Source organism: Cebidichthys violaceus, unplaced genomic scaffold, assembly GCF_023349555.1.
Source record: "Cebidichthys violaceus isolate CVI_PGR_0920_01 unplaced genomic scaffold, fCebVio1.0.p SCAF_63, whole genome shotgun sequence".
Classification (NCBI taxonomy): domain Eukaryota; kingdom Metazoa; phylum Chordata; class Actinopteri; order Perciformes; family Stichaeidae; genus Cebidichthys; species Cebidichthys violaceus.
Genome location: NW_027176850.1, coordinates 178,146 through 191,942, shown reverse-complemented (window position 1 = coordinate 191,942; position 13,797 = coordinate 178,146). Strand labels below are relative to the sequence as shown.

The window sequence follows — 13,797 nt, the reverse complement described above, 5'->3', positions numbered from 1 at the left end:
GTAATTCTATAGCATGTTGAAAAATGTCCGAAAAAAGTCACTATATGTCGAAAAAAACTATTGTATAGCCTGTTGAAGAGTCACAGTATAGTATGTCGAAAAAGTCATAAAAAACATTTCATAGTATGTTGAAACAAGCTATACTATAGTATTTCGAAAAAAAAGTCATAGTTTAGTATGTCAGGAAAAAGTCAAAATAAAAGTCATAGTATAGCATGTCGAAAAAAGTCATATTACGTCATAAAAAAGTAACATACATTTTAGTATTGTAGGCCATTAAATAGTCATTAAAAAGTGTCATACATTTTTTTTTTTTAAAAGCATCTAAAAAAGTCATAGTATAATATATCATAAAAAGACCTGTTATAGCATGACATAAATAAAGTTAGAGTTCAGTACACAGTAAAGTGCAGCCGTAGACCAATGGCTGCCTTAAGAACAAATTTTGTTCTTTGTACTTTATACTGTCAATATTTTACATTACTCACTACTGTAACACTACTCAGCTACTGTGTCAGTTGTTGTTTTTTTAGATGAAAATACTTAAAAAATATTTTTGGGCAGAATTCACATCAGACCCCTTGGAGGGTTGTGTCAAAGAACGCGTATATGCCCCCCCCACACACACACCCCCACCCAGTGTTAGATAGGTGGCTACGGCCCTCATATACATTAATGTAACCATACCATTCTTTCAGTCAAATTTCTAAAAATGCTTAAGTTGTTCACTTGGATACTTCAAATAAAGATATGCATTTAGGGATTTATTAGTTTATTTAAATCACTCAGAAAAATCACCTGAAAATGAATACATTCCCTTAGTTCAAACAAATCATATCAATCAAGTGTACTTACACTAATAATAATAATTACAAGAGCAATCATACCTACATAACTACCATTATAAATCAAACTACCAACATTAAACATCCACCATACAACATCAGGGGACTGGAGGGTATGGCTTATCCATGGGGCATGGCTTATTTCAAAGAAATGTCAAGTAAATTAAGGTATTACATCCAGTAGGCCCAATTCAAGTCACAAATCCCACCAACTATATATTTGGCACAGTAGATTAATTGTGCAGAATAATAGCTGCCAAGAAAAATACTTGTTTCATTCTATTATGATATACATCCATTTTAGAAACTAAATGTGTTGATGGGTGTTAAATACACTTATTTAAAATATACAAGATATCTCATTTATTAGGTCCTGCTTTAGCTGCAGCAAAGCGGAGGTTACTCTCCCCTGGGTCAACAAAGGTTCATACATCTTGTAAAATCTCATTATTTACCAAACATAAAGCACTTATTCACCAGTAACTTCAATAATATTCCTCACCAAGCTTTATCTAACCTTTATGCTGGATCTTTTGTCACGTTTTTCATTTGGGCCGAGAATCCAAACTCATCTTCCCTTTTTATGTAACAAATAATACAAGAGAAGGTGTTAATTAAACCATTTATATGGATGAGATGTGGGCCAAGAACCAACCAAAATATAAGCAGTGTAGTTGCCTTAGCACAGACGCCTCATACATGTTCTTTTTTTAATTGTGTTTGGCTTTACTGGCCAATTGCCAAAGATTGTGTTTCAAAATGTTTGTGCATTTGGCATTGAAGATATCAAAAGTTCTTGCTAGCAATACCTCTGTGTTCCTGAGAGTCTGACGAATACCTGGAACACAATCAATTTCATCCTGTAATTAAAAGGAGATGTGCATGGATATTATGGTAATGGCACTTAATACAATAGTAAACAGGACAAACTTTAGAAATGGCCCTGTGATGGCAAAAGTTATACATAGGAAATCCTAAAATAGTAATGAACCAGCAACCAGAAAAATGTTTAAAAGTATAACTTTGTTAGCATTGTCTCTGAAATAAAGGGAGGCTTTCTAGCCACATGAAAAAAAAAAGTATCCTCTCAGGTTGTGGTATAAAGATTTCAGAGGTAGCATACTGTACCACTTCAGCTAACACAATGAAAGTTTCAAGAATACATGGGCATATCATAGATTTGTAGGTCTTAAAAACAAACATCTGCCAGTTTATGGATTGCAGCTTCTCATAAAATGAAAACAGATGTGCAGTATAACATTTCAAAATACTGTATTGCAATGCAGCCAAATAAATAAAACACACATTTCAAAAGATAACTTAAAACTGCAATCCAGTATTGTTGAAAGCACCACTGCTATTTTGGTTACACAAACATAGGCGAGATACTTTAAGAACGGCTCTTATTTTCCCACAGGACAGAAGTGTGCTATGCTGGGAATTTATTCAGCTCTCATCCCATGAACGCAGACTCACCATAGCACTATAGCTCTGGATTGCAGCATTAAGAGTTAATAATATAATAATCCGTTTTTACCACAAGTTAAACATGCCTGAAGGCCTACCCTTGATTTGAATACATTTTACATATAAGAATAGATATACATTAAGCTATTTTATACATTTCTGGTAACATAAACATAAACCTTTGTATCTTTTCAAAGGCAAGAGGTTAAGATAAATTATATCAACCATGAATTTTGTAATATAAATGATTCTGACTAACATACAGAGTTAACCAACACACTGCTTATTAATTCATCACCCGACTACAAAATAGGACATTTAATATACAAAGTATATACAAGTTTTTTTTGTATTGGCATTGTTATTTTGGGCCCTGTGGCACAGACTGTAAGGCAGTCAAATTGTATGCACATATACTACATATCCCTGCTTGGAAACTCTTTATTGTTTTTGTTTTTTTTCACTGTCGCTCCTGTTTTTGTTTTCCGGTCATTTCTCTCAGCACTTCGATGTATATGCAAAAGGCTGAACGCCACTCTCTTTTGAAAAAAAAAAAATGGAAGAGTCAGCAGGTTGGATATAAAAAGATGCCTTCCAATAAGAAAGCCATGTCAAAGGTTTTCCTTTTTTGTACCTTAGAATAATATCTGACAAATCAACTTACTCTTCCTCGCATTTAAAAAGCACATGCAGAACTGTTGCACATCTATGCTTCAGAAACATTTAACACAACAGATGATTAATTCACTACTTGCTATAATATGATTTGTTTCCATTTGCACATAATGTATATAATCAGAGTTATACAAAAAATATTCAAACAGCACTTTTCAAGCCAATGATACAAAGTGCTGTACAACAAAACGTGAAAAGGCAAAAAAGATTAATAGTGAAAATGGCAGACATGAAAGCCATGATTTCTTTTCTCTGGTTGATACATTACTTTTGAGGCTTTTAAAGATCAGCTGGAGCCCTGCTATTGCTGCTTGAGAAACTGTAGCTGTCACTATCATCTTTCAGATTTTTCTGATAACATAACTTTTCTCTGAAGACAATGTTAAATAGATAGTATAGTTTGTTTTACTTAAAAGGGGGAGGGGCAACTCCAGTGAAGTAGTATTGCACTTCCATTAAGTTAAAATACCCTGCATTTCCCATAATGCAACCAATAGCATCTTTTCATTGCCTGGTTAATGCACATGCCTGTCAAACTCCACTGTCCCAGTTTGTAAGGCAGACATTGTGTTATAAATTTGGAGTCTCAAAGCCCAAGCTGAGATATTATTGTCTCAGACTTGACAGGGCTCCTCCAGAGCCACAGAAGACATTCTAAAACTGTTTTCAAAATCGGTCGAGTGCCACCTTAAAATTAATGTTTTCTTACATTTTCAGTAAATTTTTCTTTCATGTCAGGTCTTTTATGAAGCACTTTGTATCACTGTTTTGAATTGTCATATATAGTCGTTATGATTAATATTATTATTACAAAGTGAACAAAACACATTATAATTTCAGATTATTTATGTAAAGTATTTCCATTTTTTAAAAAGGTTTAGTAGCTTTAAGAAATACTTCTTCTATACAATGAAAGATAGACTAGTTCTGGCTTTACACTGTGTGCCGAAGGAAAATCTTACCAACGAGAAGTTTTAGATAGTATGTATTGTATTTAAAGCAGTTAGTTGATTGTAAGATACATTTGGCATCTATTCAGATTGATGGCTGTACTAGAAAGGATGCAAAATCATAATGATAATCACCCAGTCAGTGAAAAGAGTTTTGCAGTGAGAATATGTTACTAAATGATTTAATCAGAATCAAATAGTAATATAGGTCTTTGCTTGGGCCCTTCTTCTGAGGATCATAGATGGCAACTGATCAGCTGATTTAACAACATGCATGTTGCTTGTCACAGGTCACCATGAGGGGATATTGTGCTTGTTAAAGCCTTTTCTAAATGTTGTCTGCAGCCACTGAAGTGAGAAGCAAGTGTGCTGCTTGTAGCGGGTAGAATCATGAATCCATCTTCATCCCCAGTGCTTTACGCATCTCTTCTAATTTTTCCTATTAAATAAAGAAACTAGGTACAGTATTGCCATTGTTGTGGCACTGGCTTATATTTCAGTCATTATGTGCAGACAATTCACTGCACACGTTGGTCCTCACGCTAAACTGATTGTCAAGTTCTGGTACAGGCAAAGTTTGAATATGTGCAAAGTTTTTTTTAAGAACGCTGGGAGATGAAGCCTCCAGTGATCCTGCTGGATCCACTGCAGAGCTTCTCTTCAGGGGTTTTTGTAGGATCTGAATCTTCTTACACTTCAGTGACCTTCATGAAGTCTGGTCACTTTGGTATTCGCAGTCAGGATCCTGGATGGCCATAGCCCTGGTTGATAGACGGAAGGGAGAGAAAACAGATGAAATAACTACTTACTCTGTTTACAGTTAGTTTGAAGGAATAGTTTGACATTTTGAAAAAATTGTTTGTTTTCTTTCTTTACGAGAGTTGGATGAGAAGATCACCCTCCAAAATACTACTCTCATGTCTGTAACAACTTCGCATTACCACTGGAAACGGGGGAAAAAAGGGCCGCTTGGCCATTCTGAGCTGAAGATTTTTTTTCTTTAGCCCTGAATAATTCTCCACTTTGAGTAATTGTCACTAAAGAAGACAGCAGTGTTGTAATTTTGTATCTTCAATAAACAGAATGGAGGCAAGACGAGACAATTCAGAGATGGTTTACAGGAAAACATGCGGAAATATTTATTGGGTCTGTCAATCACTAGCTAGTGGATCTTAGTCAGTCAGTTGTTGATATGAATATTTTTTTACTGGTTAAAAAAAGGAAAGCAGTGGTACAAACTCATGCTGAGCCAGGACAAGAAAGCGTGTAAATGTCAAGTTCCAAGTTACGTGAACATATAAGCAGAGCATGAGTTATATAAGTTACAGCTAACTACTAGACACAGGGTAACTGCAACACACCAGGACTAACTGACTTTTGACTTCTTTTTTGTTTATATTAAGACAAGAATAACTCAATGTATTACATTTGCCAAATTTACAAGAGGCAACAAATAATTAAGAGTTTGTTGTAAACAGTGTTTCACAAAGTTTATAAAATTTCCCCTAACTCAACAACTCACAAAACTCAGCATTATTTTAAAGGGAGTTTGGTACTTTCTCTCTGGGTGTATTGGTGTTACTGTACTCTTTAGAATGTGCCCCAAACACATCGAATCTACTGCATAGCAATAATGATAATACAAATATTAATAATAATAAATTATATTACAGCAGTTATATAGAAATGTTAACTGAATAAAAAAGTAAAGTACCAATTAAACACTGGTGCCATCAGTTTGAGAATTGTCAGCTGACCTGCGGCTCTCCATTTTGCCCAGAGCAATTGTCTTAACATTACTATTACATTAAATGTAATGGCTGCAGTAGTCATATAATACAATTGAATGTAATTTAGGCAGTAGTGTTAAGGCAGAATAGCAGTGACACCGGAAAAAAGTTGGTCCTCAGCCCCGGATGGTCTGGGCTTAGTTAATCAGTGGAAACCTCAGGAAATTACTGCTCCTGTGTCCAGTCTTTGTGCTAAGCTAAGCTAACCGGCCGCAGGTTCCAACTACATATTTAACATATAGACACAAGACTTGTGTTGATCTTCTCATTGGCAAGTCTTGGCAAGAGAGCAAATTATACGTATTTCCAAAAATGCTGAATTGTTCCTTTAAATCTTAATTCGGTTTTCTGTCCATGGGAAAAAACTGTTCACACTCACTCAGAGTAATAAACAAAACTCTAATCCTAAGGACAAGCAAGCATTTCTCAACACTTACTTTGACTGTGAATCCATTAACTGAAACATTCAATACCATGAGTGTTGCTTCTACAGCTATGACTATAGTTTGAGCCAAAAAGGACGGCTTGCAAACTAATCCTGCTTTACTACACTCTAAATTGGGCTGCAGAGCTAGGCTCTATTCTCATCACGCATTCCTATTTGTTTAAGAAGTCTGTTGTAAAAACAATTACAATCTCACAGCAGGCCCAGTGGCAATTTTGTCTATTTGCTCTTGATATTGAGCACTAAAAGACTGACAGTGTATTTCAACGACAGCAAATGTTTATTTCGGCGTAAAAGCCACACACACACACACACACACACACACACACACACACACACACACACACACACACACACACACACAGCCTCTTCACCTGCGTCACAATCCAGCCCACATGGTGCATTCACGACACCGAGCCCTGCAGAATTACTATGACGCGCTGGTGAGTCACAGTCAAGGTTTGCTGACGATGGATGCGTTCTGTGGTATAATGATAATGATCTTTTCGTGGTAAATAATCACTTTCAGTGCTGAAGACTTGGTATTCCTTCAGACCTAGATTGACCCCTGCACAGAAATTGAAGCTCCATCAAGCCCTTGATTTTGAGGATGAGCACTGTATTTTCCCCCTCCGCGTGCAGAATAAATGGTGAAATGTTTTTTTTCAGATGTGACAAACGTACTTTTGAAAGATGGGAATAGGTGAAGTGTATGACAGCTGCAAACTTTTCCCCTGCACTGGCTTTGGCAAATGCGCTGAATGTGATGTAAGAATGATGCAAGCTGTTTGAGGACATGACTGGTTTAGCAAATAGGAATGATAAAAGATGTAGACACAGGCACAAACCTGGTCTGTGAGGATTCGAGGCTTAATATCAGGAATGGCACCCACTCTCAGCTCATCTTCCACAGCCATGAGTCTGACGACAGGGAAATAGAAACAAACATACCGGTTGATAAAAATAGAATTATGAATCCGGTGTTCTTCAAATTTACTGTAGGACTATGTGGCCATATGATGATATTAAGGTCTTGACATTTTTCTGGGTGCATTCAGCCATCCTCGGAGCTTCCTGAAGCTGAATCGGAACTGTGGTCAGAATAATTTAGGCAGTTCAAATTCAGCTGTTCAGATAGACATCTTGTGAAATGAGTGCGTGCAGGATAGAACTGGTTCTCAATTGACTTATCTGATTAAATAAAGGTAAAAAATAAAATAGTTCAGTGTGCACCCATCTGCTGTATCTGTACTCAGAGGAAAATGTTTAATTCAACTCAAGGAGGTTTTCTACCAAATGAGATGAGATGTGAGCGCTGTATACTCAAATTATACAAAACTTTGGCTTTCAGAAATAAATTGAATGTTGTGCACTAAGCATTTCATTGGATAGCAATCCGACTTTGTTCCATGAAACATTTCCTTCAAGTACATGTAGCTACAGTCAGAATTAATCTGTTTCGTTCTGTCCTTGTAATCAACTTGTTGAAATAAAATGAAAACCAACCTCGTGAAGTGTTTCATATTAAAGTATGAGCCTAACGGGTATGATTTTTGGTATCAGTTGTGATATTTAAATGAGTTACATTTAAAGGAATAGTTCTACATTTTGGGAAATACACATATTTGCTTTCTCTCCAAGAGCTGGATGAGAAGATCGATACCACTCTTATCTGTGCATTAAAAGGTACCCTGTGGAGTTTTTGACCAGTACAACTAGTGCTAGGGAAAGATGTGTTGATGAGTGAGTCCTTTGTGTGTCTCAATTTAGAGCTCTACAGGGTTAGTTAGTAATGTGAGGAATAGTTTCAGAAAATGTGTATAAGAAAATGCAAATCAAAGTGTGTTTCCATTCACTACTGTAATGCGGGCGCCAGTCAAACCTCAAACAATAGAAAACAATGTAGAAAATATGGTATTTATATTTGTTTCATGTATTAATTCAAGGAACGTTACCTTCTCGTCATAGCTCCACACATGTTTTGGTCTGGCGCCATTTTTCATCTCTTCAGTGGAGCGGAATCTTCAATGGACGCCTAAAGTCACATGCTACATGTGCATCATGATTTATGTGCCAAGTCTGTTTCCATTGCACTATGATGCACTTTGCTTTTATTGATACGCCAAATATTCCTCAGGTAAGTGTAAGATGTTTTTATTTTTTTTTGCTGTATTTAAATTTTTTTCAAAATGTTCTGCATTTCCAAAGATGCGCATGAATGCCTAAATGCCTAAATTCATGGACTTAGATAACACGATGCAAGGTGTTATGTGAATATATACTTAACGAACACAAACTCCATGGAGTACCGTTATGTCTGGAGCTAAAGTCAGAGTAAGATATGAGAGCGGTATCGTCTCACTTAACTTGCAGCAAGTAGGAAAATAAGCGTATTGCCCAAAATATTGAACTATTTCTTTAAAAATGGATACATATGACATCATAAAAGTTCTATTTGACTTGGATTTTTACTTTAAAGGCAAAATGAGTAGGATTTTCTTAAACAATGGTAATCACTCTCAATCATCACTTATGACCCACTGGAGGTGTGTGGCAGTCTGTATCTGCAGAGACCCTGCCCCTCTGCATGCATTCTCTCTTTTCTATTAGTTTTGCTGTGTTCGGGACGTTTCTTGGCGTCAGCCTTTGGTAACTGGGTGTGTAGCCTCCAGCCACACAGCGCAGGGTATGAGGGCTGGACTCCATAAGAATATAGCGACCAGGTGTCCGATTGTAAGCACCCATCCAAGAGGAAGCTACAAAAACGATGGACACCGCACCAAAAAAACGCAAATACAGTCCAAACGCCAAGCAGACAAAGCTCAAAGTCAGGTACACCGCTCTTGAATTGCTGCTAAATGTGATACACTGGGCTGTGTTCTGGCAACAGAGGTCAGGGGAGAGTGCGCTTCTGGTGACATTAAGCCGGGGAGGATGGGCCAACTTTGAATGTTGTGTTTATAAATCGCAACAAACAAATCCTACTCATTCTGCCATTAATCATATTTTGTGAAGCTCTTAAATTTAAGAAGAAATTCTTAAAAAGATTTGACACATCTTCCCTCACTAAGCACAGTGTTTGTCTGAGTACTTATACAGCAGACCAAAAACATTTCTTTAAATGGAGGCAAATAAATAATTTGTAAAACTAGTCACCACATTTAACCTTGTAGATGTGTTTTGTTGTAGCCCTCAAACATTTGCTCTTACAGCTGCAATCCACAACTTGCTACACTTCAATATTTTAACTTTACTGAAATATATATATATTTTACTGGATTTATGAACTTGGTAGAAATTTGTGTCAATAGAGAAAGCCAGGCAGTAATTGGCACAGCCTTATTTCTGCCAGCTCTAGTTCAAGCTGAACACTAATCACCTGTTGATGATGCCTTTGATTTGAGAGTCCTTCTCCACTTGTTGCTGCTTTAGACGGCGCTCACTGTCATCCAGGCGGTTCTGATACTGCATTAGGATCTTGCTCGTCTGCTGTTCCTGCGACACAAGTCTCTGCTCATATTCTTCAAGCTTGCGATGAGACATCTTCAGCCGCTCCTTCAAGGAATATATCTCTTCTTCGTACTCTTTTACCTAAAATAAAAATAAAGTCACATCACCTGTGTCGTCACTCGTATTCAGAAGTCTTCCTGAATGACGAGGGATGTCATCAATATAGACACGGCTCTGTAGTGCGCCTCTCTTTATGTTAAGCTGCAAGTGGGAAAGGCCAGACAAACCTGCAGCAGAACTGTGGTCGGCTTAAATATGTAAATTCACATATGAATGTCTAATAAAGGCAAGAGTGTGGGAGTTATTCATCATAAAACATGCACAACAGCCACCATTATGCAACTCATGTATGATTTAGTTATAGCTCTGATTTATACTTGCAATATGGCAGAAAAGGTTGAAACAGTGTCACCCCAGTGCAGGTGATGCACATGTAGAAAATGCTATTAGAAAAAGCAAATGTTTTTTTTAACAATTTTTCTCTCAAGGGTTTGAATGATGAGCTACTTCTCAATGTAATGTTATGAGATATTCTCTGTGATTTTTCTGATATACTGTTTGTTTTGTACTCATCCCAAATGGATTACACTTGTATATTATTATGTAATCTTTTTATGAAGGATTTCGTCTTTATGAGCTTCTTCCCTAATTATATATACACACAGACTCTAGAAGACATATTTGTCAAGCTCCAACCAATTCTGAACTACATAATATACATTTATCTCGGTATGGCAGCTTTTCTTCATTATGTGCATTTTTTTAAAACAATTTTCAAGCCACTCTTTCTATATTAAATTATGTATATGTTTTCATGCTGATATTCTAGGTCTTTGGTGGCATGATGCGATGTTCATGATTCTTGACTGATTCAGTGATGTTATCGTGTAGTGTGACCCGATTGGTCTACGTGGGCCTACCAACATATTTAAGACATTCTCTCCCATTGTTTTGTAAAGTAACCTGATGAAGGTCTATGTACTGAAATGTTGTCACTAAATATCTCTGAATACAAGTGAAGAAGACAGTGTGCGGGAGTTTTTTGTTCTATACTATCATTTTTGAGGTCAACTCACCAGATGAAACTTTTTATATTTTCAAAACTAATATTTAGTATTCATAGGAAGCAAGTGAGTTAACTTCATTCAAAGGTAGTAAAAGAAAGATTGCTGACCCTCTCCAGTCGCGACTCATCCATGCTCTTGGAGTACTCTTTCAGCTGACCCTCGCGGTCTGGCCGCAGGCTCTCGATGTCAGCAGAGAGATGTGGCATGTTGGACACCCAAGCAACTGTCCGTTCATTGAGGGCCGGGGTGTTCAACGTCGACTGAGAACCCTGAAACAACAACAACAACAACACACGTCAGTCATGCTTTAAACCTATGTCTTCATCTTAGAAATGCCTTGAACACATGTCAATATAATGGCACACTTTGTAAAGTGAGACACTTAAGAGACTGTAGTTAGATTGACCTGTTTATTGCCTGGTTTGAGCAGATGCTGCTGTGGCGGCTGCAGTTGTGTCTGTTGAGACTTCTTGGTGCTTTTTGTGGGCGTGTCTGTTGAGTCCTCTGCAGCTGCTTGAGGGCCCTGGTTCTCTTTGGCGGAGCTTGTCTGGTATGGGAGTCCGGGAGCTGGACTATCTGTCACCGACAGCTGCGCTTCTTGTTGATGCTGTTGATGTTGATGTTGCTGTTGCGGATGTTGCTGCTGCGGATGTTGCTGTTGATGCTGTTGCTGTTGATGCTGCTGCTGTTGTTGTTGTTGTTGTTGTTGTTGTTGATGTTGATGTTGATGTTGCTGTTGTTGTTGATGTTGATGTTGCTGTGGATGCTGAGAATGGCGCGATTTCGGCTGACTGCCGCTGAAGTTTGTGTCAGAAGAGTCAAGGAGGAGGTTCCGGCTCTGCGGGCGAACCTTTGGAGGTGTGGCGGTGGCTGGAGTGTTAATAGACCGCTGTGACTTGAGGTGTTGTGGCGGAGCCATGGATGAGTGGCGTATAGGGTGAACTGTAGTAGGTGGTGTGGCCAAGGAGGCGGGGGTGCCTGTCCCAGTGCCTGACTGAGATACAACTCCCATCAGGTGCTGTTGCTGAAGAGACTCCTGAGAGGAGACAATAGGGTGACAGACAAAAAAGAATGTGTCAGGAAAATTAAGCAAATGTTTGATGCCCCCCAATGGTCCAATAAGACACAAAGCCAACAGCAATGCACATGGCCACCCATTACCAGAAAGAACAGAGAGACCATTCAAAGTACAAAACATAAAAAGGCATCAACGTATAAAAAGACAAAAAAAAAAAAAGGAGTACAATAAAATGTTTTTTAAGATTTACAACAGAATACAAATTACAGTTTAGCTATAGTGCAGTCCAAGTTATGAAGGAAGCAGTCCCAAATTATAGGATTAAATAAAAGGCAGTAGCAAACGGAATGGTTTTGATAACTTGAAACTGGAGCAGACATCAGGTTTTCTAGGTTTGTTCCAGAAATGTGGTGCACTGATGTTTTGTTCCGACTCTGGGGACAGAAGCAGACCTGTCCCAGTTGACCTGAGAGGTCTGGATGGTCAGAAATGTCTAGGAAGCTAAGTAGGTGGATGGATGGATAGATAGATAACGCCTTGTTCTGACACACCATCTGTATTAATAAACAGGAGGCCTGTGATGTTTGTTCCATTAAGGCCCACGCAGCAGGACAGAAATAGCTCAGGACTACATGACCATATCACTAAAGATTATAATTTTGCAGAGACTTTTGCACACATCATCACGTCACAGCCAAAAAGGTCAGTTTATATTAATTAAAAGCTGTTCCAAAAAACACAAGAATCCTACTGAACATGTGACATGTGACATTTTATAATTTGGGCTACCATGTGTTTAAAAACAAGTTTGAAACATATAATTATTGCTTACATATAACATTATTTTTCTCAAAGGTTAATCAGCCTTACTGGAAATGCTCAAACTCCAGTATGGACTCTCAAGATATAAGATATAAGTCTGATCTACAGTACACAGAGGGTTAAAATATGTATAATACAGCTTATTATGAGAAGTATCAACAGTTATGATCTGCCCTGAGTTCAGCAGAGCAGACCAGTGAATGATCCTGCTTCAGTGTGTGTCTGTAAAGTGAAATGTCCCTCAAAAGTGCCCTTATATGACTGTTAGATTTGCATATTCTGCTGCTCATGAGAGAGCCATTCCTATTCTGTTTGGATTCGAGCTTTGTTCTGCAACCTGACAATAAAGTCTGACCACAGTGAAAACAAAAGTTCCAGCAGGATCCAATGAACTGCAAGGGTGAAACTGAATTACTGCAGACATTTTCGTTGCTCAATAAAGGCATTAAAATCACACTAAGAATAATTGACAAGACTTTATAATGGGCAATTTGGCTTGAAATAAAAAAACTGAGAAAATAAATTCCTGGCTGTGACCATCCTCATCACAGCATTTGTAGATCCAGTAGTGATAATGATTATACTGCATGTGTATTGAAATTGAGTGATTGCTAAAATGAAGGACATAAACCAGAAGATCCACTGATGTACGAGTTTCAAGCTTTAAAACCATCAAGTTTTAGCAATTAATGTTGAAATTTTTGTCCCTTATGGTTTTAAAATACAACCCAAAAGCCTTGAAACTTTATTCGACTCTTATATGAGGGGTATAAAGTTTATACAATCAGGCACGCCATTTTATTAACCTTATTTGTCCACTCAAAATTATAGTAGCTAGCCAGGAGTTTCGAGTGACTTTAATATACAGAGGTGTTTCTATTATTTAGCCTACCCTTATTGAAATAAATGTGGGAGGACAATACAACAGAACCTGTCAGTATAATGCACTGCAAATGAGTGTATACTGTGACAGGTCTGACAGGCAGGCAGGCAACCAACCAACCACCATGGCACCATCCAGTGTCAAGCAACTAACACATTTAACAAGTGGTCAAGTTTGAAGTTTTAAAATGTGATCTGAATTATTTTAAACATCACAGATAGATAGAGAGTCAGTTAGAGATCACACTTAAACAGATACAAGTGAACAACGGAAATGATCAGTGAGCATTGTGAATAAAAAAAAAGAGCTAAAACACCATTCTGGA

At 37.6% G+C, this 13,797-nt stretch overlaps 1 protein-coding gene across 6 annotated transcripts in view; it reads right to left on the bottom strand.

Moving 5' to 3' along the window:
* Window positions 1-2,100: 2,100 nt before the first annotated feature.
* The window catches only part of LOC137890199 (ras/Rap GTPase-activating protein SynGAP-like), a 38,667-nt gene continuing 26,970 nt past the window's right edge, over window positions 2,101-13,797 (bottom strand). For 5 of the 6 annotated variants that reach the window (XM_068734331.1, XM_068734335.1, XM_068734336.1 and 2 more), the window contains 5 exons: window positions 11,156-11,785; window positions 10,857-11,018; window positions 9,552-9,763; window positions 7,021-7,093; window positions 2,101-4,698 (listed from right to left, as the gene is read on the bottom strand). In XM_068734331.1, the coding sequence (XP_068590432.1) occupies window positions 4,675-4,698; window positions 7,021-7,093; window positions 9,552-9,763; window positions 10,857-11,018; window positions 11,156-11,785 (1,101 nt within the window). In that variant the 3' untranslated portion in view covers window positions 2,101-4,674. The remainder of the gene's footprint in view (window positions 4,699-7,020; window positions 7,094-9,551; window positions 9,764-10,856; window positions 11,019-11,155; window positions 11,786-13,797) is intronic. The other variant, XM_068734334.1, reaches the window with a different exon arrangement.